Source organism: Pelodiscus sinensis, chromosome 12, assembly GCF_049634645.1.
Source record: "Pelodiscus sinensis isolate JC-2024 chromosome 12, ASM4963464v1, whole genome shotgun sequence".
In the NCBI taxonomy this organism is placed as follows: domain Eukaryota; kingdom Metazoa; phylum Chordata; order Testudines; family Trionychidae; genus Pelodiscus; species Pelodiscus sinensis.
The window spans coordinates 43,785,440-43,812,328 of record NC_134722.1 but is presented as its reverse complement, the minus strand read 5'-3'; the positions used below and the strand labels follow the sequence as shown (position 1 = coordinate 43,812,328).

The following is a 26,889-nucleotide window of genomic DNA, read 5'->3' as shown; positions in this document are numbered from 1 at the left end:
ACTGGACTTTTCTTGTTGTACCTGTAAATTGTTGAAAATTTAATATTAGTTCTAGTAGTTCATAGTTAGTTTCGATAAGTTCTCCCCCTCCCCATGTTTCCTTTCATGGGTGTGGGGCATATCTTGATCTCAGGGATTCATACTATGTTGGTCCTGTTTGAAACTTATGCTCAAGGGAGACCCACACAACTTCCACTTAGTGTTGGGGGGAAGCCCATCAGACTGAGAATTTAGGCTGAAATTTGCTCCTTGTGGAGTCTGCCTTTTGTCCCCAGCTGGCACGAGAGGTGTCCAACCCCAAACACAGCATTTTGGTGTGGAGTACCCCAGCCTCAATAAGAGAAACTGCAGCACCAAGAAAGGATTCAGGTTCCAGTGACTCTTGGCACCTCTATTTCCCAGCTCCAAAGACCTTCTCTGGTGTGATTGCCCAGCACAGCTCCCATTCCCTGGTCCCACACAACAGTTGTCATCTCTGTCATGTTAACAAAAATTATTTTCAAAACCATAAAGGTTACGATGAAATTAAAACTGAGGAAGGAAAAATAGACGTAGTTAAAATGTTATTGTAATAGTGGTTTGCTACTTTCAAGCATGCACTTTCAATTCTAATGTTAACTTGTACATTTTGGCCGGCTAGTTGTATACTCTCATAGAGCAGCAGCTATATATATCTTCAGAACTGCAAAATGATAGTGGAGGAGAAAGAAATCAGATTCAGAGATGAAAGCCTCAATCTTTATATTTGCAGCATTCAGGCACTGACTGAAAAGTGACTGTAAGTCACAACTAACCCACCCACCCACAGCTTGTGTTAGCAGTTGAGATCTCATCAGTGAATAATGATGGTGTCCATAATTTAGCATTTCTTTAAATAGTTCTGTAATTTATCTGGAACAGCATAGGGAGAGACTGCAAAGCACCATTTCTGCCTTCACCTCTGTTTCCCAGGAAACCTGCTTTAACAGCTTCTTTGTTCTTCAGAACAAAGCTCTTGTCATTATTTAGGTGGGTTTAAAGGAATTTGTTAGCTGATTTAGCACTGGAAGAAGCACAGAAGCACTCCTAAATATTGGGGACCCACTAGGAATAATTAAAGATTTTTAAAATGTTAGTTTATTAGTATATAACGCATTTTTAAACATGTGTTTTTTAGTTTAAGGGAATTACTAGTCTTAGTATTTAACCTCACCTGTCTTTATTTTTTTATAATATCATGAACATGTTTTTCATATTTTAAATACCTCCATATTTTAAATAATTCTCCTCTGTACAGTTACCGAGAAATGAAAACAATAAATTCATATCCATTGTTCTTCACAATGTAGCTAAAATTGATGGTCCAAATTTGGCTTAATCTTGTTTGAGCCAAGAGGTTATAAAACACCAGTTTTCTGAGCTTCTGATAAATTTCTGGACAGAATTCCTGGTTATGAGACCCTATTACCTAAGAGAAAACTTTGCTCCCTTTGCCATACTAGTGACCTTGTAGTCATTTATTTAGATTTAATTGCAGGAATGTACCTGTCCAAAGCTCTTAGACTCTTCCAAATTTACGGTTACACAATCCTTGCAGGACTATATACCTGGCAATGTAACAGAGACTGAACTTAACAAAAATTAAATAAGCTTTACCAGTGCTCAAGTCAAAGCAGAAAATATACCCCAGTCCTTTCATAAGGCATACATAAAAATAGCCATTGCTGTGTGCATGATAAGTCAATACATTTGGGCCGTTTTAGAATAAGACTGGCAAAATAAGGAGCTCATGTAAAGCTCATTGAGTCAACAGTTCCAGCTCATCTATAGCAGCGGGTGTACATTGTAAAAATCTCCAAGGAACGAACACACACATACACAAGAGACTCTGATATGCAGAATCTAGTCCTTTTAGACACATAAGAACTATCCTATTGGACCACAACAGAATCTGTCTAATCCAGTGTACTATATCTGACACTGGCAATACCAAATGCTTTAGAGGAAGATGCAAGAAAATCCTAAGTGTTAATTAGGGATGTAAAGTCCCATTTAATTGGCTAAGTGATTAAAATTATGTTTAACCGGTTAACCAATTAAATGGGGCAAGCAGGGGGGATTGTCCCCTACCCCGTGGATGGGGGGCTGCCCTGGCCAATCTGGAGAGCCCCTGCCCATGGTGCGCATTGACCAGGCCTGCTCCGGCTGGGCTGGAGCGCCCCTGCCAGGCGGTGGGCTACTCCAGCCGTCACTGATTAACCATAACTGGTAAGCCTCACCCAGTTAACCAGTTAAACATTCACATCTCTAGTGGTGATTATGGAATATCCTGCCCATAGGTGAAAAGGGTGCCTAGATTCTGGATACATGCCAGAGGAATCAAAACCAACCAATCAATTAGCTAAACCTCATTTCAGAGTCTCTGTTGACGTAATCAACGACTCCAGTACACTAGGAAGTAAAGCAAAAAAGCCATGTTAACATGACAAGTGTCAATATCAGAGGGGAAGTGTCAATATTTTGTCAGATTACAAAGGGACAAATTGGGAGAGAAGGTTTTTTAGAATTTTTTTTTCAAGTACCCATTTGACACTAATGGTAGCAGGTAATAAACTTGGCAGTGTGATTGTAATACTGTGTCTTTATCAGTCTTATGTTTTCTGGTACAAAATACTGATTTCAAACAAGTGTAGGAAATTCAGTAACAAAATATAATGTACAATTTATCAGAGGAAAGTTAGAGATCCTTATGAAGGCAGCAAAAATAAGTAGCTATCAGATGCTGAATAAAAGTGTTGTTTAATGGAAGATGGCTATTATATTGCAAGTAATCTGAATGGCATCATAGTAAGTGCCGCCAAAACACAACACATTTCAATGATCTGAAGATATAGTTTGACTAGACTAAACAAGAAGGAAAAAAGAAAACCCATTCTGGAGCAGACTGTTCAAACTGTTTTAAGATAAAGACTTACTTACACAGGCAGTTTTGGAAAACTGAGCCCTTCCAATAATGGATATAACACATCATTATGCCATGTATTTAGGGAATCCAATTTGCACACATGACTGATAATACTCTGGATAGGTTACCAATAGAGAAAATAAAAAACATTTGACTATATTGATAAAGTGAAGCCACGTAGGTAATGGTTGTAACGTTGAAGTGCTATTTTTAAAACTGTCCAACTCCACATGCTCTTATCCAAATTAGCAACTAATTCTGATTTAGAGGCCATATAGGTGGACATAAGTAGCATATGTATAAGCCAAAATACAATATCATTATTTGTAAAAGACACTGTCCAAAGGATAACTTACATTTAAAAATGACCCCTCCTACCAAAAACAAACCTATTTTGTCATTTTAACAAACCTATTTTGAATGAGGGGGAATTACATTTTTTGGTTGGTACATGTAGATGGTGTGTCATCCAAACAACTGATCTGTCTTGAGTTGATGAAGCACATTCCTTTGGAAATAGCCCTTTCCAATAGTATTGAGCATTTACATATAACCACAATTGTACAGACAAACGTCCCCACAGTTTGTGATGGCCATTTAACAGTGCAGCATTATATTGCACCATAGTAGCAAGCATTTTCTTTATTCCATTTTTAACAGAAGAACATAATCTTAATACAGAGGCAGTATGTCTCAAGCTTAGGTCACCTCTTTGGATGAGAAAATAGCTTATTCTCCAGGTCCAGGTAGGGGGGAGGGCAAAGTTGGTATGTGGTTCAATATTCTTATTTCTTTTTGAGCCTCAGTACATTTCAGGAAGACACAATAGGAACATAAGAATTGCCATATAGGGTGGAGTCAGTAGTCTTTCGAGTTCAGTATTTTGTCTCAGACAGAAGCCAATATTAAATGCTTCTCAGGAAGTTATACATCATTGTAATAGACAATTTTTCAGTAACCATAAACAGATAAATAATTATAAAATGCCTTCTGAGAATGTTTCTTCCTAATTCTAAAAAGCTAATGGTAAGTTTATGTGCTGAGTCAAGAAGGCTTCTGCCCTTTTATGCAGTTAGCATTACATTTAGATGGTACTGTGTTTATAATGGAGTATTTTCAGTGGCATCGTATGTGGGTTTCTACATGTGAAAAGTTCATAGAACCATAGAGCTGGAAAAGACCTCAGAAGGTCATCAAGTCCAGCCCCCTGCTCTAAGCAGGACCAATCCCAACTAAATCAACCCAGCCAGGGCTTTGTCATGCCGAGACTTAAAAAATCTGTAGGGATGGAGACTCCACTACTTCCCTAGGTAACCCATTCCAGTGCTTTACCACTCTCCTAGTGAACTAGTTTTTCCTAATATCCAACCTGGACCTCTCCCACCGCAATTTGAGACCATTGCTCCTTGTTCTGCCATCTGTCACCACTGAGAACAGCCTTTCTCCATCCTCTTTGGAGCCTCCCTTCAGGAAGTTGAAGGCTGCTATCAAATCTTCCCCCTCCCCCCTTCGCTTCTGCAGACTAAACAGACCCAACTCCCTCAGCCTCTCTTCATAGGTCATATGCTCCAGCTCCCTAATCATTTTGGTTGCCCTCCGCTGGACCCTCTCCAGTGCATCCACATCCTTTTTGTAGTGGGGGGTCCAGAGCTGGACACAGTTCTCCAGCTGTGGCCTCACCAGAGCCGAATCAAGGGGAATAATGACATCTCTGGATCTGCTGGCAATGCTCCTCTTAATGCAACCTAATATGCCATTAGCCTTCTTGGCTACAAGGGCACACTGTTGACTCATATCCAGCTTCTCATCCACTGTAACCCCCAGGTCCTTTTCTGCAGAACTTCTACTTAGCTGGTTGGTCGCCAGCCTGTAACAATGATTCAGAAATATGTTGCTTTGTTTTATCTCTTGAGCATGTCTGGCCACACACAGTTTTGCATTACCTGTCTTGTGAATAGATAAGAGGTAAAAACAAACACATTACAATGGATTTACCGGTTTGGTATGTTGAACCATAAAGACATTGAACTAAAAATACATGCTAAATAGATGTAATTATATGTGAACAACAGACTCTTTAATAATTGCTGTCCTTCTTGTTAAACAGCCCAGTTGCATCAGTGAGTTGGGTCCGCCAGGTCGCAGCTCTTTGGATAGCGTGGAGATGGCATATGCCCGGCAAGTGAGTATGCTGGAAGTAGTTAAGTTCATTGCTGATGTGTCTTAGCCACAATGAACATGGGAGAACAAAACAGGAAGCAGCCCGAGTGAGAGGTTGACATGAGACAGACATGAGAGCACCTTGCCATTATTAAAATGCTGTCTCAAAAAGACAAGATAATTAGCCTGACTTTTTTTCATTAATGTGCTTCTCTATCTACTGCACTGTTTGCATCTAAAGGTGATGCTGATACTAGATATTTCATGGTTATATAGTAAATGGAAATTATTTTATCCTTTTTATATGAGACTTTCCGAACTTATCTTAAAATGTAAAAGTATTAAAAAAAATACTCTGCATTAGAAACACTTGAGAAGATATTAAATCTGTTCATAACCATAACCAGTTAATTCCATTTTTTATTCAAAGACAAGGGTTCTGATTTCCAGCAATGTTGGAAGCAAAATAAAAGACAGGGAGTTGATTTTCAGAATTGCACATACAAAACTGTATGCCTAGTTCTTTGTACTGAATTACCAGGATTACATGCATAAATTAGGTATTTGTGCAGACAGATGGCTAGTTAAACATCTGTTTTGCCATTTGTATATGCAGTCATGGTAACTGTGTACAGAATTAGTTACATACTGATAAATGTATTGGTTTTTTTTTTTAAATTGGGGCCAACATACCTCTGTTCACTTAGCATTAGTTCTGATTCTGTTCTACTTGTTAATCCATTAATTAGTTGGCTCTTATCTTCGCTGTGGAACTACTGTACTAAAACCCCCATAGAATAAGGTTCAAAGCACATTTTAGATTACAGGAAGATCTTCTCTTATTTTTCTGGAATAGATTTAGTTTAATAGCATATGAATATAGAAATCCTTCCAAATTCAGTAAATAAAAAATTATCAGATCCCCTACTGCAAAAACTGAGGATCTGACTTTCAAAGGTACTAATACCTTCAGCTGCTATGAATTCTAATGGAAGGTTAGAGTGCTCAGGACCTCTGAAAATCAGATGATTGTTACATACGTACTGTATCAATATGGTGTCTAAACAAGAAGTCCTGTAGTGCCTTAGGGCCGTGGTCACCAACCAGTAGATTGCGATCTACTGGTAGATCTCGGAGGCGCTAAGAGTAGCTCTTGAGCCCTCTCTGAACTGCGTGCCTGCACAGTACATTTACATTAGATTTCCTCATTTGAGGAGCAGCTACTCACCGAGCAACAGCACAGGTGAGTAGCTGCAAGGAATGGTGAGAATTTGGTTTTTTTAAGTAGCAGTATAAGGATTGGGGATAGCAAGTGATGGAGAGGAGGAGAATAGAGAGGGCGGGGCTTCAAGGAACGGGCGGGGCAGTAGATCTTGGCTTGGTCTGTCATTTAAAAAGTGATCTTGGGTATAAAAAGGTTGGAGACCACTGCCTTAGGGCATGTCTACACTAGGAAATTATTTCAAAATAGCTTATTTTTAAATAACTCCTGAAATAACTCTCTTGAAATAGTGTGTCCACACCACAAGAAAGCCTCAAAATTAGTCCGAGGCAGACTCCCTTAATGTGGACATGTTACCTCGAATTAGAGCCCACAGAAGCACTGGGGAGTAATTACTTTGAATGACTCTGGGGAGTAGTTATTTTGAAATAGCAGCAGTGGAGCATCCACACTACCGCTATTTTGAAATAACTATTTCAAAGTTAGTGTTATTCCTTGTGGAAAGCAGGAGTTATTTCAAAATAACCAGCCCGTTATTTCGAAATAATGGGAATGGTAGTGTGGACTTGTTATTTCAAAATAGGTGTAGACCAGGGCTTAGAGACTAACAGATTTAATAGGGCATTAGCTTTCGTGAGTAAAACACACTTCATCAGATAAATTGGAGAGGAAGATGTCTGTATCTGTGTGAGTTTCTTCATGAAGTTGCTGGATTTTTTCTTAATACAGCTAAATGCAATGCCTTGCATACTGAAAAGTCTAATTCATCTGATGAAGTGGATTTTACCCATGAAAGCTTGTGCACTATTAAATCTATTAGTCTCCTAAGATGCCACAAGACTCCCTATTGTTTTTGCAGATACAGACTAAACACAGCTACACCTCAAACTTTTCAGTATGGTGTCAGTAGCTACTTAATAAAACTACACTGGTGCTCTTTTTAGTACAGATTATAAAATAATTGCTCCATGCGGCAGCCCAGAGCCATTCACAGAAACACAGTGCAGTCTAGTTTAAATGACTGTCTGGTAATGGAATAGTCAAGAGGCCAAGTCCACTGCTGTTGTGGTAGACAGAGGAAAGCATTACTACCATAAGAGGCAGTTTGGATGCTGAACATATTTTCTTGTATGTATGCAGGAAATGCTGAGGAGACAGTCTCCAACAGTCCCTTCCAAATGACTTCAAAATTTTCCCAGGGAGGCCTAATTATTCTTTTATGAGGAAAGAAAGGTTTCTGGAATGGGAATGAAGGAAAATATAGCAAAGTAGCTAAAATAACATCAAAGCTTTTAAAAGGGTATTAGGCTCTTAGGGTATGTCTACACTACCCCGCTAGTTCGAACTAGTGGGGGTAATGTAGTCGTCCGCAGTTGCAAATGAAGCCCGGGATTTGAATTTCCCGGGCTTCATTTGCATGAAGCCGGCCGGCGCCATTTTTAAATGCCGGCTAGTTCGGACCCCGTGCCGCGCGGCTACACGCGGCATGGACTAGCTAGTTCGGATTAGGCTTCTAATCCGAACTAGCTGTACGCCTCGTGGAACTAGCCAGCATTTAAAAATGGCGCCGGCCGGCTTCATGCAAATGAAGCCCGGGAAATTCAAATCCCGGGCTTCATTTGCAACTGCGGACGACTACATTACCCCCACTAGTTCGAACTAGCGGGGTAGTGTAGACATACCCTTAAGTCTTTATTCAAGCACCTAAAATCTGAAATCACCTTTGAAAATGGATGTGGTCAAATGAGAGTTTAGAAGCAATTTTTTTTGAAATCTTCATCTAACTTCTATTACGCAAATAATAGAACTGTAATGGAAATTTGTTCTGTTCAATGTATATATTTCTCAGGATGTAAACATTCCAAGAAGAGAGGGCAGTGTAAGAGCAGCTTGGTCAATGTTCAGTGGAATTCACTGCAAGGCAGATAATCTTTTGCAGGAATAGAGGAATGTTAAGGCTCTAGGGTGGTTATGAAAGGAATACTTTTTTTATTGCAACAGTGTTTTATTTAATAAGTTTTTGATGTACAGGTTGCTCTTGGTCAGGGCTATCACACTGCTATCGCTAATGGACTTAATACTATGGTTGCAGAATTCTGTTCCTGTCTCTTCCAAAGAAATAAAAGTGTGCAAAGTGAAGTGTTAGTCTGGCAGTTATATATCTGCCAGCACTTTTCCCTCCTACACTGTAATTACTCTGACATAGCAACCACCGCAAAGCTGTGCTATGCAGAACCTCTGAATAACAGTATCATTCCTGACATTCAGGCAGCTCTGGAGCTCTGTATTTTTGTGGAGGTGCATTTCATGTTGTTGTCCATCTCCCTCATCCCAACACACACACTTTGTGTCCAGAGTAGAAGGCAGTTAATGTGGGAAGAAAACTAGCTGGTGATGCTGAAACTATCCAATTTTGAAGCCTGTTTCAAATTCTGCTACTGTAGCAGGGAGGAGGAATGAACAGTATGCATTGTGAAAATTGCTTACTTTTGAAATGTTTCAGATTTATATTTACAATGAGAAGATAGTGAACGGACATCTGCAGCCTAACCTAGTGGACCTTTGTGTTGCTGTTGCTGAACTGGATGATAAGGTAATGCCAGCAAGTTAACACAGGGAGATGTATGTACTTAAACTGCTTTCAGCTGTGATTTGTAGCCTGCTGACATTTACAAAAATGTACTGATATCACAAGAAAAAATTGCATTGCTTTATAGAAAATACTGAGCCAGGAATGCAATCTTCTTCAGTACAAGCAGGGGCCACGTAGTAAATGCTGGGAGTGAAATTCTGTTTACAGTGAGGTGGGAAAAAATGCCCGGTTGTTTCATTGCCTTGTGATCCTTAGAACAAGTCCTGTGGGTCCTGTTGAGTCTTGTTTTAAAAACAGCACCTCCTGATATCCCTGTGTGCCATTTTTTATATGTGTTTTCAAAGAGTTTGTGAATGAAAGGGCTAATCTTCAGATCAGGATTATGGAAAATGTAGGTTGGTCATCAGTAATAATATTGGCTCATGTTTAAACCCAAGCACCAACTAAATAGCCTTGTGGTGGCTTTAAATCAACATTAAATCCAGTTTTCCTGTTTCTCTAGCTCAGCTGGATTGCTATAGCAGACTTGTTGAAATATATTGTCCTGTGCACTTTAATTCATCAAATCTCAGCTTTGTTCCAGATTGTGCCACCTGTCTGGGAAACCTCTTAACCTTTTTGCTTGCCTATGGCAATTTCTAATGGTGCTATTGCAAAATAACATTGCTTTCTGGACTTGCTGTTTTTTCCTGAAAACTGTTATGTAGTATTTCATATTACAGTAACACTTTATGGTTACCATAAGTATCAGGGATACATTGTGCTAGGCATGCTCCAGATCAGGGGTGGGCAATAATTTTTGAGGGGGGGGGGGCATTCCAAGAATTAGGTAAGTAGTCAAGGGTTGCACTCTTCCATGATATTAATGGAGGAGGTGCAGGATCTGGGAAGGAGGTTGGGTGCAGAAGGGAGCTTGGGGTAGGGCATTGGGATGTAGGAAGGAGTGTAGGGTCTGAGAGAGAATTTGGGTGGAGGGAGTTGTGACCTAGAACAGAGGATTGGGGTGGAGGAAGGAGTGCAGGGTCCAGAAGGATTTTGGGTATGGGTGCAGGGGAGGATTCTGAGCTGAAGGAGGGGTATAGGAAGTGGTGAAAGGTCTAGGAAGGGGTTGTGACCTGGGACTGGGGTGGAGGATTTTGTAAGAAGGGTTGGGTTGTAAGAAGAGAGATTGAATACAAATGTGACTCAAACTATGGGGAACACAGGAAGTTCTAGATCAGTACAAGTGATAGTGACCACTTCCCCGCTTTCCTCCCAATCAAATGCACAGACCGTGGAGATACATGGGAAGAGGACAGGGAAATGAGTAATACTAGAAAGGAGACACAATGCAGCGGTTGGCAAACCAGGTGTCCAAAATGTCTTGGCCATCTAACAAACTGAAATGACTTTGAATGTGCACCCGTAATTCAGTTCTCTCAGACTCTGAGGGCTCTGAGCAATTCTGTTCATTTCAAAAGAGGCAACTCAATGAGTTTCAGTGCTTTTGTCACATGGAGGCATTGTGGGAGAAATCCCAAAGTCAATGGCAAAACCCGCATTTATTTCAGTATGGGTCAGGATTTCACCGTACGTGTCTTGCTATTGTAGTAGAGGAGGATTGGTCCAGTGAGGATTGGTAATTTAATCCACATGAACATGAAGTCCTGAGTCATGGAGTCTCAGTATTTTTCATAATGTGGACTACATCTGAACAGGGAGAGTCTTGTGGATATGTCCCTCCTGTTTGTGATTTCATAACTTCCCAGGGTAGCTACAGCAATTATTTATCTGAAAACTATGGCTAGGAAAGTGTTTGTTTAGATTGATACAATGACTGGAAACAAGGAAGCAGACCCAGCACCAAATCCCCAATTAGCTCTCTGAATGCCCCCTAAGGCTACATCTACACAGCAGTGTTAGTTCAGCATAACTGATGTTAATCCAAAATAACATCATCTGCGTCTATACTACAAGCAGTTATTTCAACATAATGTCAAAATAATGTCGAGCTGGGGGAATTTTTACTCCAACTCTTGCAACCCTCATTTCACAAGGAAAAGGGAAGTCAAAGGAAGAGTGCTCTTTCCTGCTGTGCAGACAGCTCCAAAAGCCAAATTAAGCTATATCGACTTAAGCAACTCAATTGACGTAGCTGAAGTTGCGTAGCTTATTTCGGCTTTAGCCCTGCTGTGTACACATGCCTTCAGTCTCAGAGGGGTAGCCATGTTAGTCTGTAACTTTAAAAAACAAAACAAAAAACAACACAACCTTGAAAAACAAAGAGTGGTCCTATAGCACCTTACAGACTAACAACTTTTTTTGTTAGTCTCTAAGGGTACATCTACACTGCATGCTTATTTCGAAATAAGCTATTCTGGAATAGTTATTCTGAAATAGCTTATTTCGAAATAGCACATTTACGCTACAGGGAAGCCTCAAAATTAGTCCAAGGAAGGCTTCCATAATGTAGATGTGCTATCTCTGTTTAGAACTCTGGGAGGCACTGGGGAGGAATAACTCAAATAGCCTTGGTGAGGGACTGTTTTGAAATAGCAGCAGTGGAGCGTTTATACACACCTTATTTCAAAATAACTATTTCAGAATAGGCATTATTCCTCATAGAATGAGGTTTACAGATTTCAGAATAAGCCGTCCGTCATTTCGAAATAACAAAATGGCTGTGTAGATACTCGCATTATTTTGAAATAATGGTGCAGTGTAGATGCACCCTAAGGTGCTACAGGACCACCTGTTGTTTTTAAAGCTTATTTTGAAGGCCACTAGACAGTCATTTATGGACTACTGTCAGGCAAAATCTATGCAGAGAAGTCTGGGAACGCGATTATCAGCCTAACTCTGGCATGTGCACTATCATCTAGACTCATTCAGTCAGGCAGATAGAGACTTACCTTGATGTGTGCTTCTAGTGTTTTCGTTATAAGTCTTGACTAGCTGTAACTTATCCTTTTTTTGTAAAACTATCATACTGCTCAGACTAGGTACATCTCTAATGGCTGTAATAACCACTGTTATATGAACTGGTTCATTTATAGAATATCTCTGATATGTGGGCCATGGTTAAAATAATGACAGATGTGATGCTGATTCCTGCAAGCGATGCGTTGAAAGTCCGGACCAGCATGGAGGTGCGCATGGAATTTGTAAGGCAGGCTCTGCGTTACCTAGAACAAAGGTAAGACAAACATGGGGGAGAAAAGCATCCATGAGAATTCATAAGTAATTACATACAGCAACAACTTTCCTGTGACTCCACTGGTATTTTCAAACTAGATACATGTGCATACTGAAGGTTAGTGATTAAGACAGAAGAACCTAATTCTGTCTTCAGAAATGCCTGTTCCCAATCGTGCAGCTGCTCTGCTGGGCTAAGAGCAGCCAGTGGGGTGGAAAACTATTTCAATTTTGAAAAAATCGTTGAGTCCATTGGGAGTCTGTTCTGAAAATACTCTTTTATTCCTTCCCTGACCCTCTTTATCTACTTGCCACAGTGATGAACAGATGCTGCACATAATTCAACTAATTAAAATAGGTAAATTATCCCTGTCTGAAAAACCAAAGTCTCCCTCTTCCTCATTCCTTTTGGTTTGCTAATGAAATAGAGAAACTAGAGCTGAGGGAAGCGGGGAGCATGCTTTGCTGAAAATGTGTATAAATGCAGTTCTGCTTCCCTTTCATGCATTGATACTGAAAATTCTTCTTTACAAAAGAAGTCAGGAAACTGCAGTTCAATTGAAGCATATGAAAATGAAGGGAGAGGGAATTATTTTTATAACTCCATGCCTGTGAAACTATAAAGGGAGCTAGGCCTGTTTTCTCTTGTGTGTGTTTGCAGTAGAAATCCCGCAAAATGTAAGTTTATGTGCTAAGCAAGACTCGTGAACAAACCCGCTTATGCCTAATGATTAGGAAACTGAATGTTTTTCATATGCTTCTCCAAGTTACTATATGAAAACACAGGTAAATCAATAGCCCATATTTTTTTTGTTTGCTTTTAAGAAAGAGGGCCAAAAAGTGTCTGATAGAATTTAGGCCAGGCAGGCCAGACACAGATCATTAGTCCCAGCAAATCTCAGCAAGATCTGGAGCATAAATTGTCAGAGCTTGAATAAGGTGCATGCATGGTTGCGTGCATAAAACAACAGCAACAGCAGGTAGAGCAGGGGTGGGCAAAAGGGCCTCTGCAGACTGGATCCGGCCTGCCACGTGGGTTGATCCAGCCCGCAGAGGCCCTGCCACTCCCCTGCCTCCAGGCCAATCAGGGCCTGGGAGTGTGGGGAGCACACGAAGTTTCCTGTCCTGCCCTGCAAGGAGGACGTGGCACTTAGAAGTACCACGCTCTCATGGAAGGGCGAGAGGAGACTTTGCGTGCTTCCCCACCCCCAAGCCATGATTAGCCTGGGGGCAGAAGGAGGAGTGCACAAATTCTTCCCCCATCCACAGGGGCATGGGCACTTAGGAGGAACCTCTGGGAAAGAGGGGGCAAAAGCACTCCGTCACCCCCAGACCAGTCATGGTCTGTGGGTGGGAAAGCAGGGAATATCCTGGCCCCGCCTCTTCCACTTGAGGCCCTGTCCCTTGCAGCGCAGCCTGGGGCCACTTCAAAAATTTCTGAAGTGGCCCCCTACAAAAAAATTATTGCCCACCCCTGAGGTAGAGTGTCCACAGAGTTAGGATTCATTGCAAGAGTCTGTTGTGCTTGGAGCATTACAGAATCTGAACTGTTCATTGCATGCATAGTCACAGAGCCACGTGAGTGTCCTTCCTGCCAGTAACTGCCATCATCATGTTACAGTAAAACTCTGATAGTCCGGCATCCAACTGTTTGGCACTCCTGATACTCCGGCATCAAAATGCCAAGCGTTCCTGACCAGCTGATTAAAAAGCCTGCCGCTCAGCACAGGTGCTGGCTCTAACCAGAGGGAGCATAAGGTTGGGGAAGGGGGAGAGGGAGTAGGATCGTGTTACAGTATGGAAAAGAGTGTTTTGCTTCAGAGAAGGGGAGAAGGGACGGGAGGGGGAGGAAGATCAGGTTACAGCAGGGAGGAGCTGCGAAGAGGAAAGGGGAGGGGAGAGGGAGGGAGATTGTGTCCTGGCCAGCTGTTAAGCCGTGCAGCTGTACCAGACCTCCTGATTCTCTGGCAAATCTGATAATCCGGCACCACTATGTCCAAAAGATGCCGGATTATCGGAAGTCTACTGTACCTGGAAAGTATGATAGTGGAGAGCAAACAATAGACAGAACCTTACATCAGTTTTTTGGGGGGAGAGCTAAGGCAGTGGGCCCTGAAACAGTATGTTGAGATAAGATGTTTTCCCTTCCCATCATCACATCCTCCTGACTATGAAGAGTTGAAAACTCATCAGCACACTGTCGCTCATTATCACTCATGAGCTTCCTGACAGCAAACCCATCTATTTCCAGATGAATTGACTAATACAAAGACTCCTCTGCACAACAGGTCAATTTGTGTCTTCACTCAATTCACTGAGTATCCAACGTGATCACAGCCACATTGATTGCAAACACAAAGCAGACATGCAGTTGCATATACATTTTTTCTTGGACAGTTTTTGAAATGAGGCCCTTCAGTCTGTTTATTTTTAAAACCCAGTAACATGCTGTGCAGCATTCATTTTTATTTGCCATACATTGGCCTTCTCTGCTTCAGTTGTCACACCCCCTCACGCTTCAGGTGTGCCTTTGGTAAATTTAAGTCACTAACAGCTGGCCTTGTGTCTGGTTACTTACAGTAGACATCTGTAGTCTTAAACCCTGCAGAGCACATACTTAAGTATAACTCTAGACATCCTACCAGGTGATATGAAACTTTAGTAGATCTAGCACAGCTTTTCACACATGTATTTTACTCTCATGTATTAATCTTCTAACTTGGTTTTCTGTAGCTCACACACTAAGTAAAAGGCTGTTGAATTTCATTAGTTCATTATTGGCTGAAGGAAAAAAGTGGGAGTCATCTGTCCCCGCCATCCTTATAATGTTGCTACAGTTTTTTAACTCCTTTTCCAGCCTGTTCCCTGTAGTTTCAGTACATGGATAATTTATTAGCTCACATTGGTGAATTACTTTCACTGTTCCCTGAACAAGGGTGTTCTCAGATCCATTTTCTGCATATAGAGATTTTGCATCTAAATTCCCTTTTCTCTTGTTCCCTTATGGTAAGTCGATGTCTCTGAAGTGTATTGTTAAGGCCTTACTTAATTCATGGTATTGTGGAAACTGGAGCTCCTGCAATTTCCACAAGGCTTCCCTTGCAGTTTTGATTTTTAATTAGCTTGCTTTGTGTATTCCACAATTTTACATACATTTTGTGGTTTGTAACACACACTTTCCCTTCCATAAGTCTAGTACATGTTGGACCTCCCTGTGGCACCTGCGGGACCTGACCGGTCCCAGACAAGGGAGTTTGCTGGAGGGGAGATCTGGAGGGAAGGAGTGGCACCAGCCTCTCTGCTGGGTTCCTCTCCCCAGCCACCTGGGCTCCTTTTCCCAGCCTTCTGCCTCCACAAGCTTCAGCAGTCCCATCGGAGCTCCTGGTGGCCCTGCTGGCCTCGCAGCAGCCCCGCCACCCCACTGGAGCTCCCGGCAGCTCTGCTGGCTGCGGGCTCCACTGCCCCATAAACTCCCCCTCTGCCTTCCCTGCCCTGCCGTCTGTTGGCTCTAGAGCCCCACTAACTCTGCTGCCCTGCTGGCTCCACTCCAAGCTGCCAGCAACTTCTGCCCCTGGGGCGTTCTCATCTTGCAACATCTGTGGGCCTACCTGACCATGGCTGTTTCTGAACCATAGAGTCCCAGTCAACCTGTAGTATTTATCTGAGCTGATTAGCTACTATGATATAGTTACAGGAAAATGTCTGGTTATCAAAAAAAATTAAATTATCAGATGTAACATAATGCACACATGTTTTTATTGTTCCAGCAAATATTTTTTTCAACAAATAGGTTTTCACTGGCTTTTTCAAATTACTGTAGTTAATGTAGGTTCATTATTACCTTTCCATAATTTTACATGTCTTGTCCACAACTCAGCCACAATTATTTGACAATCATCCTGCAATTCATAGTGCCTTATTTATCATTTCTCCATTACAGAGATTGTGAGTACAGGCATATGGGATCTTAAATGTTATTTTATGCTAGTTAACATAATGAGAAGAAAATAGTTTTTGCTAGCATGAGAAGTGAACTGTGAAATTCAAAATGTACAATTTCTCAAATGATTTCCACCTAGAAACATCTGGATTAAGGAACTTAACTCCATGGATCATGTTGTCCCTATGATAGTGTTTGCACATCCAAGTAATACACTCAAAGATAGATGGTTCTGTTAAACAGGAAGTCAGAGGTAAGGTTGCCAGGTGTCCGGTATTGACCCGGACAGGCCGGTATTTTCGCCTCCTGTCTGGTAAAAAAAATTCAGAAAATACCAGACACCTAAAATGTCCAGGAACCTGGCAATCCTACGACACACTCAGCAACTGGGCCCAGCCCCTGGCCCCCATGCTTATCTGGTTCTGCAGGGAAGCTCCCTTCTGGCTGGACCAAGAAAACAAGATGGCCGCCAGCAAAAAGACTGAAGACCTGACCAAGGGGAAGCAATGCCTTCCCTGGGTCTTAGTGCTCAATCTCTCCTCTTCCTATCCCTAGTCTGACTTTGCACACACTTAAAGGGGCCATGCTGTTTTAATGCTATTTTATTTTATTTATTTATTTTTGCTTAGCTCTTGGGGTCCTTTTTTTTTCTCAACAACTTTGGTCTCTCTCCCCCCCCCCCCTTTTTTTCCCCTCAACAGATTTTTTTCCCCAGTGTTTTTTTTGGGGGGGGGAGGTTGGTATTTTGGGTTAAACCATCTGGCAACCCTAGTCAGAGACTTTTTGCAGAGATTGTGTTTTACTTTATTAAATTGCTTTCTTACAGTTATAAGGATTATACTTTGGTGACGGTTTTTGGAAACTTACACCAGGCTCAATTGGGTGGCGTACCTGGGACTTACCAACTAGTCCGCAGCTTCCTTAATATCAAGCTCCCAGCACCTGTCCCCGGTCTACAGGTATGTGTGCTACCGTTACTAATACAGCTAAAATGCTGTACACCTCTTCACACTAGTGTAGGCATGATGCCAACACAACCCACTGATGATTTTATTTTATATAGATTGCATTATGAAGTGCTCTTTTTTTCCTTTGCTGAATAACAGTAACAGTTCATTGGTATAATAGAGTATATAATCATTAGGCACAAGCGGACTTGCTTTAGAAACAGTTACCAAATGGTGATTTTCTATATTTAAGCCTTAGAATTATGAATGTTTGTCTTAAAAGAGCATTCAAATTTATTAAACTGTTTAAAATAGAAAAATCACCCAGCTGTCGTTTTAAAGGGCTAAATTTAAACACAGAAAAAGCAGTCGTCTTTTTGCTGCTTCAGATTGCAGGTGCAAGTAATTGTGGGCATGACTTTGCACTAATAGTGCTGTGGTGGCACAGTTGCTGCTACTGCAATGTCTAACCACTGAAACCGAAACCCAGGCAGAAATCAAGTATTTAACAATCTAACCAAAGCCATTTCCAACTATTGTGCCAACGGTTGCCTGCCCTGCAAAATTATAGGTGCAAATAGGGAGGCTGGGTTGAAATCCTGTCAAAAATATTAGATAAAAGATTTGCAAATACAGGTTGAAGCTCTCTAATCCAGGACTTTCTTGTCCAGAAACAACTGTCGTCCGGAATGTTTTTAGCTAGCTGGATGTCCACTTTTCAAGGATGTGGCCAAGTTTCTCTCAGTCCCATAAAGTTTGATTACAGCCATAAGTCCTAACTCTCAGTGTTCTGTGCTGTTATTTCCCACACAATGTCCTCTAACAGCCCAGTGAGCAGTGGAAATGTTGGTAATGCTGCTAGATAAATATTGACCTCCAAACGTCCAGAAAATTCTCTCCTTCGGAACCAGTCAGATCCCAAGGGTGCCGGACTAGAGATGTTCAACCTGTACAAACAATTGAACCCAAATACACTTGAACCTCTTGAATCCAACAACCCTGGGTAACAGTGTATGCCAGGCATTGCAAGGTCTGGTCATGAGGGGGTGGCAGTGGGGCTCATGGAGGCTGCCAGCAGCATAAAATCATCTTATGATTGGATGAGCTTAGAACATCACTTATTATAATAAATAAAAATATGTATTCTTTCCATCACCAAACCCATCTGGGCTTTTGTGCCTGTTGTTCTAACCTGAATTGCACGGGCTCGAGGATGTGGTGATCTTAGCTGAGGAGTATTTCTGTAGAAAGGTACAAAAAGCAGTTCAGTGGAGCAATTGGAGAGATACTGAATGCTTCTGTTTCCTGTGAGAGAGAGACAGACAATGGGTAAGGTAATGCCTTTTATTGGACCAACTTCTGGTGATGAGAAACTCAAGCATGGTCCAATAAAAGATATGACCTCACTCACTCTGTCTTTCTAATATCCTGGGACTGATGCAGCTCTAATAATTCTGTTGCCTATAGGTAGACAGATGAGGCCTGACCAGTTCCAGGCCTAGAAGTGCCAAATAAATAGTGAGTAAAGAGGGCAATTCTGTATCCAGAACTCTGTTACGGACTCAAATCCCACTCTTGCTCCCTTCCCACTGATTCCCTTTGTTGCTGTGATGTTATGCAGCTGGAAGGCAGAGTAATTTCCCTCACAGCCCTTCAGAGTGCCCACAGGAATGTATTAACTGCCAACTGCCCAATTGTCCTCTTCTGCTTGTTCCATTGTGACTAAGCAAGTCACTGCTTATGTGATTGGGTGTCTCATATCTGGCTGGTTTGTGATTTTCCCCAGCAAAGTACAAGTCCCAGGAAGAAATGTACAGATGCTGCTAGTATGATTTAAGAGTTCACACCCAGAGAAGAAAATGTGGGAGAGAGGGAGCTTAAAAGCAGGATGTTATTTAATAGCCACAGGCATGCACAGATTTTCTGGAACTTACATCAGATGGCCCTCATCCTGTATTTTTGTTACACAAATTGAATTCTGCCTGAAGTCAATGGAGAATTGAGTATGAGAGAGAACTTGAGTATTTTGCTGGAACAAAATAAACAAGATGGCTTGGTGCGTGTAAAGAAAAATAAATCAAAATATAGAATCATAAGGTTAGAAGAGACCTCAGGAGGTCTTCAAGTCCAACCTGCTGCTAAAAGCAGGATCAATCCCAACTAAATTATCCCATCCAGGGCCTTGTCAAGCCAGGACTTAAAAACCTCTAGAAATGGAGATTCTACCATCTCCCTAGATAACCCATTCCAGTGCTTCACCACCCTCCTAGTGAAATAGTTTTTCCTAGTATCCAACTTAGAACTCCCCCACTGCAACTTGAGACCATTGTGCATATTGTGCAAGCTATTATTCTATTCTTAAAATCTTTCTTTATTTTCAGGATGGAGAGGTGGAAGGCCATCCTGTTTGGGCATTGATTTACTATTGCATGCGCTGTGGAGATTTAATCGCAGCTTTGCACGTGGTGAATCGGGCACAGCACCAACTGGGGGAGTTTAAAACCTGGTTCCAGGAGTATATACACAGTAAAGATAAAAGGTATTGTGAGCTCTGAAAAATCTATATGTAATGAAGAATTGCTGTGGAGTAAAGTTAATGCTTTGGGAGGAAAATGAAACCCTGATGTTTCTTCTCGTGAATATGGTTGGCTATTATGTGTATTGCCTAACTTATACCAGTGTTTCTCAAAGTCGTCCTCAGATCCACACTGAGAAACCTGCTAACTGGTCACTCTGGTTTGTTTCCTTACTAGCTCCGCAGACTCATGACTCCCATTGGCTCCAGGCAACCAGAGCTGGCGCGAGCTGCAAGGTTGTGTGGCTGCGGAGCTGGTAAATAAACAAACCAGATTGGCCAGTTAGCAGGTTTCTGTGAGTGAATCCACAGACCACTTTGAGAAACACTGATTTACACAAAAGAAGTTTTCGCATTTTTAATTCATGGCTTTGAAGTCTAGAAACCGAGAGAGATTGAAAATATGCAGGAATTTGCATTTCAAAACTAATTTAGTAGTTATAGCTTCAATTATTTTAATGGATGATCCATTTTCTGTATCAGGGTAGGATATTGGACCTAATAGATCAAAGAGCTGAGCTATCATATATCCTATATTTTACTCTTTGCAGTGATTGTTTTCACACAACTAGCTATGTAGCGAAGGAAACTGGTATTTTTTACAGAATAAACTGGGCCATTTAAAGGGACTGAAGCCTCAGATCTGATCTATGCCTGTTCTTCTCAGCTACTCACTACTCCATCATTTCACAGAGTACAGGTGACTTAGAGCTCGTCCTGCTGGAATCTGTGAGAATTAACTGTTCTCCATGAGCAGGGAACACAGAGTCACTCTTACCAGTGGTTGAGGTGCTGTCCAGGACCTGGAGAATTGAGGGTTCGGGTCAGCGACACCATGAGCACTTGAGCCCTTTAGGGTATGTCTACACTGCAGCTAACACCCACAGCTGCCCTGTGGCAGCTAACTTGTGCTTGCAGGGCTTGGGTCACAGGGCTATTGCATTGCAGTGTAGACTTCTGGGCTCAGGCGGGAGCCTGGGTCCAACCTTGCAGGGTCCTAGAGCCTAGGCTCCTGCCAGAGCTCTACACCAGAGTTTTATAGCCCTATAGTCCGACCCCCATGAGCCTAAAAGTTAGCTGGCCCAGGCTGGTTGTGGGTCTTTTATTGCAGTATGGACATACCCTCTGGGTCTCACTTCCCCTTGTGACAGTATGAGTCCTACAAATTAAGATCCCCAGGCCTCCAAATACATTGAGCACAATGGAGGTCATTGTGTGTGTAAAGTTATTCACGTATTTGATTCTTGCAGGATGAAGATCTCAAAGAATAATTATGAAAGATGCTACATAGGCCATTAGTCAAGTTTTTATTTGTTCCTTGCCTAAGGTAGATTGATTTACAAACTACTCTGAAAAGTTAAATCTGAACTAGTGCACATTACTGTTCCAGAAACCTCCATGAAGAATCTATTGTTGTTTCTATGACACATATTTTAATATTATGTGTTATAATTGATGTGTTCTGGCTTTATTACAGTTATAAAAAGGTGCTCTGGCTGCAGACTTGACAAATGAGAATGTTTCATTTTTATTGGTTCAACTCTAGGCTTTTTTCTAAGGAAAACACGTCATACAGCACACTATGGAAATGCTTAATGATAAAGATGAAACCACACTCCTCATGAGTAATGTTTACTCACCTGAGTATTCCTATTGACTGTGTAACTGATAATTACTTAAAAGGTGGTTCCTCCTCAGGCCCAAATAATTGCTATCCATCTAATGATGTAAACACATTCTTCAATTCTTATGCAAATGACATTCATATTATTAGGACTGCAGGTTGCCGTGCTGGTGAAAAAGTCCTAGATACTGTAACTTCTGTGTTTGCCGGAACTTCGGCATGGGAATGCTTTATGTGGGTCATCCCACTGGACCACTGGAGGTGGGGGTGCATTGAAGATAGAGACCACCTTACCTTGCACTCATGCTGCAGTCTGCTCCCATGTCCCACTGGACCTAGCTTCCCAGTCTGGGTGTTGCAATCTGGTGGATAGGGACAGAGGCACCTCAGGTTTAGTTCTGCCATCCTCTGTCACGACTATAGGGAGAGATGAAAGGCGCCTGGGCTGAATCTGAGTGAGTGGCATTGTGACCTAGTGCACTCCCTCAGATCGGGCCTGGCTGCCCCTTTGTCATGACGGAAAGGTGGCTGGGGCAAAGCTGAGCAATGCTATAATCCTGTGTGTCAGGTCACACCACCTAGAACAGAAAGCCAGGCCCAGCCCAAGGTGACTGCAAGGGAGGCTAACTGTCCAGTGCCCCTCCCTTCCTTGGACCCCTTACCAGGCCAGCATTAGGAATGCAAAGCCATTGTGGAGGGTGTCACTACAGGTGGTCATTGTCTCTTCATTGTGGCGAGGATGAAGCAGCGATGGAGGAGGACAACACTGGATTGCTCTGATTTTGAAGCTGTATAGTTGAATTTCATTTGTCTGGGCATTTTTTTTTTATCATCACAGAGCAGTCACTATTAAACCCAAGATTTTTGCTAAATTTACCATCACAGCTCTGTGATTTTTTTTTTTTTTTTGCCATGACAGATCTGCAGTTGTAATGCTTGCTTGTTTGTTTGCAGTCATAAGTGCAAGGATTGCCTTGCAATGTGTGTTTCCCAGACTCTTTTATGCATTTCACTCATCCCTGTCAAGCTGTACTCTACAATAAGTTTTTCTGGCTGTTGCAAAGTGTCCTAACATGGAGAAGGCTGGAATTGGTAGAGTGTTTCAAAGCTTTTTGTATAATCATTTGATTTTATTTTTTAGATTGTCCCCTGCAACTGAAAACAAGCTTCGTCTGCACTACAGACGAGCCCTGAGGAACAATACAGACCCTTATAAAAGGGCTGTTTATTGTCTCATTGGCCGCTGTGATATTGCCGATAACCAGAGTGAAGTTGCTGACAAAACAGAAGATTATCTTTGGTTAAAGGTAAGTGTTATTTTAATACGTACATTGAGTAAGTCACATCCTCAGTCGATATAAATGAGCATTTGCCTATTGACATCAGAAGATCTACACTGACATTCAGTAACTGAAGAACTGACCCATAAAACTGTTGGAAGGTGAGGAAAGTGGCTCTTCCTCCTGTGTTACACAGAATTATTCTCCATTCCAGTGCATTCCAATCTTAGCTCTTTCTGTTACATTAACTTGACAAGGTTTAGGGCCATTGTGGTGACAGAAACCTTTCCCAACTCCAGTCTCTTGTTCCTTGTGCCACCAAAGCTGGCTAGTGTCAAGGCAGCTTACTTGTCTTCTGTGAAAAGAGATTGGCTCTCCTCATTCAACAGCAATCAATTTCAGCCAAGTAAGGAGCATAGCTAACTTGTTGCAAACTGAGTACTTTACAGTTCATCCTTCCTGGATGGATCTTGGCTGAAATGTTGGTTTGGGAGTTGAGAGAAGAAAATGTGAACACCTCTAGGGAGCTACCATGCTGATGGGAATATGGGTAAAATGCTAGTCATTTGAGTATTTTCTTCTATATGGAAGCCAGGGAATAAGGACTAGTAAGGTTGCCATATAAGTTTAAAATATTGTCATTATTATTGGTGGCTTGTGTGCCATGGATTTAACTTGATTGCATACACTATTAAGGTGTGCCAAACTGGAACTCTACTATTCTTCTTTGTAGTATCTTCATACTCCAGCAATTGATTTGACTTGGTTCCTCTTTGACTGATGGTGGCTGCTAGTGAGCTGGTCAGTTCATGGAAGAGTACTTTTCGATTGAATCCATCGTGCAGGAGAAAGTAACTTAAAGATCCATGTTTCTCCCTTTTTGTGTTTAGCTGAACCAGGTGTGTTTTGATGATGATGGTACCAGCTCCCCCCAGGACAGGTTGACATTATCACAGTTCCAGAAACAACTACTTGAAGACTATGGTAAGGGACTCTTCTGCTGGGATTCTACCCGTCCGCTTAAAGTACTTTCTACTTATGTAAATTCTGAAATCCAGTTACACCCTTCAGCAGCTCCGTTGCTTATTTCCAGATCTCTGACTCTGAGAGCAACAGTATAGCTTACTGGAACTATGGAATGGTTCATATGGCTTTTCATTTGGCGAGGTAATTAGCACCCCTGTGCTGTCTGTAGCAGGAGTGCCATGTGTTGTGTCAGTTTCAAATTGCAGATCATTTTCTCTTTTCCTGGATCTGCTAAACTCTTCTAGCGGAGGCGGTTGTTGGAATAAAGAGGAAAAAAATGAGTCTTTCTCAGTTGCAGGATTGTCTTTTTTTCCCCAACATGTCTGAGCATAAGAATTCCTGATTTACTGCCTGGAGATGAGCATACCAAGTCACTCACTGAAGACTCAAACCAGTGAATGTGGCAGGAACTTGGCTGTATAAATCATTTCCACTTTGGAAGGTTTTGGGAAGGTGGGAGGATCCAGTTCCTCCCCTGGATGCCTGTCATTCAAAATTCATCTGGTTGTTCTGATTGCCGAAGGACTAGGGGGTCTGATTCTCCACTGCTCTGCATTTGTGTCATTTACATGCTTGTATAGTAAGTGCAGAGCGTGTAAATGGCTACCACTGCTGCGAGTGAGTGGCAAAGTCTGATCTGGTGATCATGCACTTGCTTTGTACTGGAATAACAGTTGACACACTTGGAGAATCTATTCCATTCAAGGCATCTTGTTTAGGAGGAAGAAGAGGGACGCCTTTCCTAATGAGGAACAGTATTCCCTTCTGCTTTCCAAACACATTGTTATACTTCGGTCTTTCTCCATCTTTGTGCAATGGGACAAGCTAGAAATGTGTGATTAGATGTTCTGTTTTGTCTTGTGAGTTTATTTCCATGTAGCGTGAGTTAACAATGGTGATGTACTGTGGCAGGAATTACCTACTGTCAAAGATCTCAGGGGCACAATCATCTTCACTCACACATGTGTTTCTTTTCAGGTGAATCGCATTTTGCAGTGAATCAGCAACCTCTTCTCTACTTCCAAGTATTGTTCTTGACAGCACAGTTTGAAGCTGCAATTGCTTTTCTCTTTCGGATGGAGCGCTTGCGTTGTCATGCCGTTCACATTGCTTTGGTCCTCTTTGAGTTAAAGCTGCTCCTGAAATCCTCTGGGCAGAGTGCACAGCTGTGTAAGTCCTGAATGCATCCCACCCTTGCCTCTAACCCTGGAGAGACTGCAGATGGACATAGCCTTCCTAAGCTATCATTTGAACAACAGTCGGCAACTTGCCAGCATTCCCTAACCATGTCGAGATGTTCAGATATTTGCTCGCTCTATGAATATGTTGGATGAAACAGTGTTTTGATCATTAGGTTAGTGTAGGATGGTTCCAAAATATTTGATACAAAGAAATCTTATTTTGGTTCTTATTATTTCCAATATCACAGTAAGTCATGAAGCTGGCGACCCTCCTGGCATGAGGCGCCTTAATTTCATTCGCCTTTTGATGCTCTACACCCGTAAATTTGAGTCAACAGACCCCAGGGAAGCTCTGCAGTATTTTTACTTTCTCAGGTAAGAGTCTGCCTACAAGATTTGGCAGCACAATTATACTACTTTGTAGAAAAAATCTATTCACCAATTTGTTTTCTTTTCTTTTTATTTTCCAGGAAGGAGAAGGATAGCCAAGGAGAGAACATGTTCTTGCGTTGTGTTAGTGAGCTAGTAATAGAAAGTAGGGAGGTACGTTTGGGAACCCAATTTCTCTCTTCCTCAATTAAGGTGAAATTCACAGCCTTTATAAAAGACCAGTTCAAGGCCTGTGCACTGCTTAAGGCAAATTACCTTGAGACATCTAATTTGTCAAATGGTCTGTTTCTCTCCCCCATTACAAGTATGGAAACAGATCCATGTCTCAGGAAAGCCATATGACCAAATGTTTGGTGTTGGTTTAATGCAACACCACAGAGGTGTTTGCATTCTTATGCATTCATTTTAAATCTTGTTTTCACTGAGTGCACTGCGTTATATTCAGCCCTGCAACTTTAGGCTACTACCATGTGTAGGTATATAGTTAATTTCCTTTCTTTCTTCATTTTTGTGTGTGCCTATAGTTTGATATGATTCTGGGGAAGCTGGAAAATGATGGCAGCAGGAAGGTGAGTTGAAAGTATTTTGTATATGAAATCTCTTTCTGTGTATGTGTAGATATAGATACAATAATATACAATTCTCTGGGTGCAGATGTGTGCATGCACACAAGTTGACTGTCCAGTCATTTTTTAGGCTATTTCTGGCTTCCCTGCATTTTTTCAGAGCCAAGGTCATACCATAGGTACACGCACACTATTGTTGCAAGCACAGTCATTTTGCAAAGTGATCAGTGAACTGTGTAAATGTGAAGGGGATGATGGCTGGCAAGGAGGAAGGAAAATGATTAGAGGTCTAGAATGAAAAGAGGATATAGTTTAAACTATATATCTAAAGAGACAAAAAAGGCATAGGGTGAAATCTTGGGTCTATTGAATTCAGTGACAACATTCTCAATTGAGGATGGGATATCATCTGTTCTGTAGCCAACTGTAGGATTTGGCAGTGGATTCAGAGTTTTGGGCTAAAGAAGGCTTACATCATAAGCTAGTGGCTGAGCCCGTAAATGGCCTATGAGGTTGTTAACGTGAAATACATATACTCACTCGCTTCAGAGGAAAAATGTGTTGCAACCCATTACCAGTCCTTGCGATTATGGAGGGCTAACAGACCAAAGGCATATCCACAAGTAAGTTTCTCTGCACAAATGAAAATGAATGTCTGATCAAAGAATCAGTTGTCTTAGTTGAGTGATGAATCTGGCTTCCATAAAATATGAAACTGAATATATGCATACACAAAGGAGAGGGGGAAACTCATACTTCTCTTTTAAAGAGGAAAGTGAATATAAATTTATACAGTTTTGGAAAATGAATTACAAGTCTCTGTTCAGTGAAGCCCCATTTGTCTTTGTGCTCCTCAGTTTGGAGCATAAACCCAATTCCCTAAACATGTTCCGATCTCAGTAATCTGGCCAGAAGTTTTAGAAGTGTCAAAAAGTATGTTTTATTTCTGGCAGGGTGGTGTTTTTTTTTTTTTTTTTTTTTTTGTACATTTCTCTCCTGTCAGCTTTTCTCTGTTTTTAGGCTAATGTGTCATGCCCAGGTTGTCCTATTTTCTTTAATGCAATGATCTTTTCAGATAATTTCCCTTGTTATGTTTCTGCATATGTTGTGTTTAGAGAGAGGGAGTTCAGGTTACTTTCAATTATGAATCCAGTTTGCTTGCTTTTACGTGATTCATTTCAAGTTTAACTATGTTTGTTTATGAAGACAATGAGACCAGAATTCAGAACCATTTTAATATAGCAAATGATTTTAGGAAATGATGTGA

The 26,889-nt window shown here is 41.5% G+C and overlaps 1 protein-coding gene across 4 annotated transcripts in view; it reads left to right on the top strand.

The window, feature by feature from the left end:
• Positions 1-26,889, top strand: part of NUP93 (nucleoporin 93) — a 176,322-nt gene that overhangs the window by 124,191 nt on the left and 25,242 nt on the right. For all 4 annotated transcript variants that reach the window (XM_025180496.2, XM_075940391.1, XM_006114732.4 and 1 more), the window contains 11 exons: positions 5,052-5,126; positions 8,830-8,919; positions 11,955-12,094; positions 16,860-16,992; positions 19,362-19,519; positions 22,321-22,486; positions 23,350-23,443; positions 24,464-24,655; positions 24,915-25,041; positions 25,137-25,209; positions 25,581-25,625. In XM_025180496.2, coding sequence (XP_025036281.1) covers positions 5,052-5,126; positions 8,830-8,919; positions 11,955-12,094; positions 16,860-16,992; positions 19,362-19,519; positions 22,321-22,486; positions 23,350-23,443; positions 24,464-24,655; positions 24,915-25,041; positions 25,137-25,209; positions 25,581-25,625 — 1,293 coding nt within the window. The remainder of the gene's footprint in view (positions 1-5,051; positions 5,127-8,829; positions 8,920-11,954; positions 12,095-16,859; positions 16,993-19,361; positions 19,520-22,320; positions 22,487-23,349; positions 23,444-24,463; positions 24,656-24,914; positions 25,042-25,136; positions 25,210-25,580; positions 25,626-26,889) is intronic.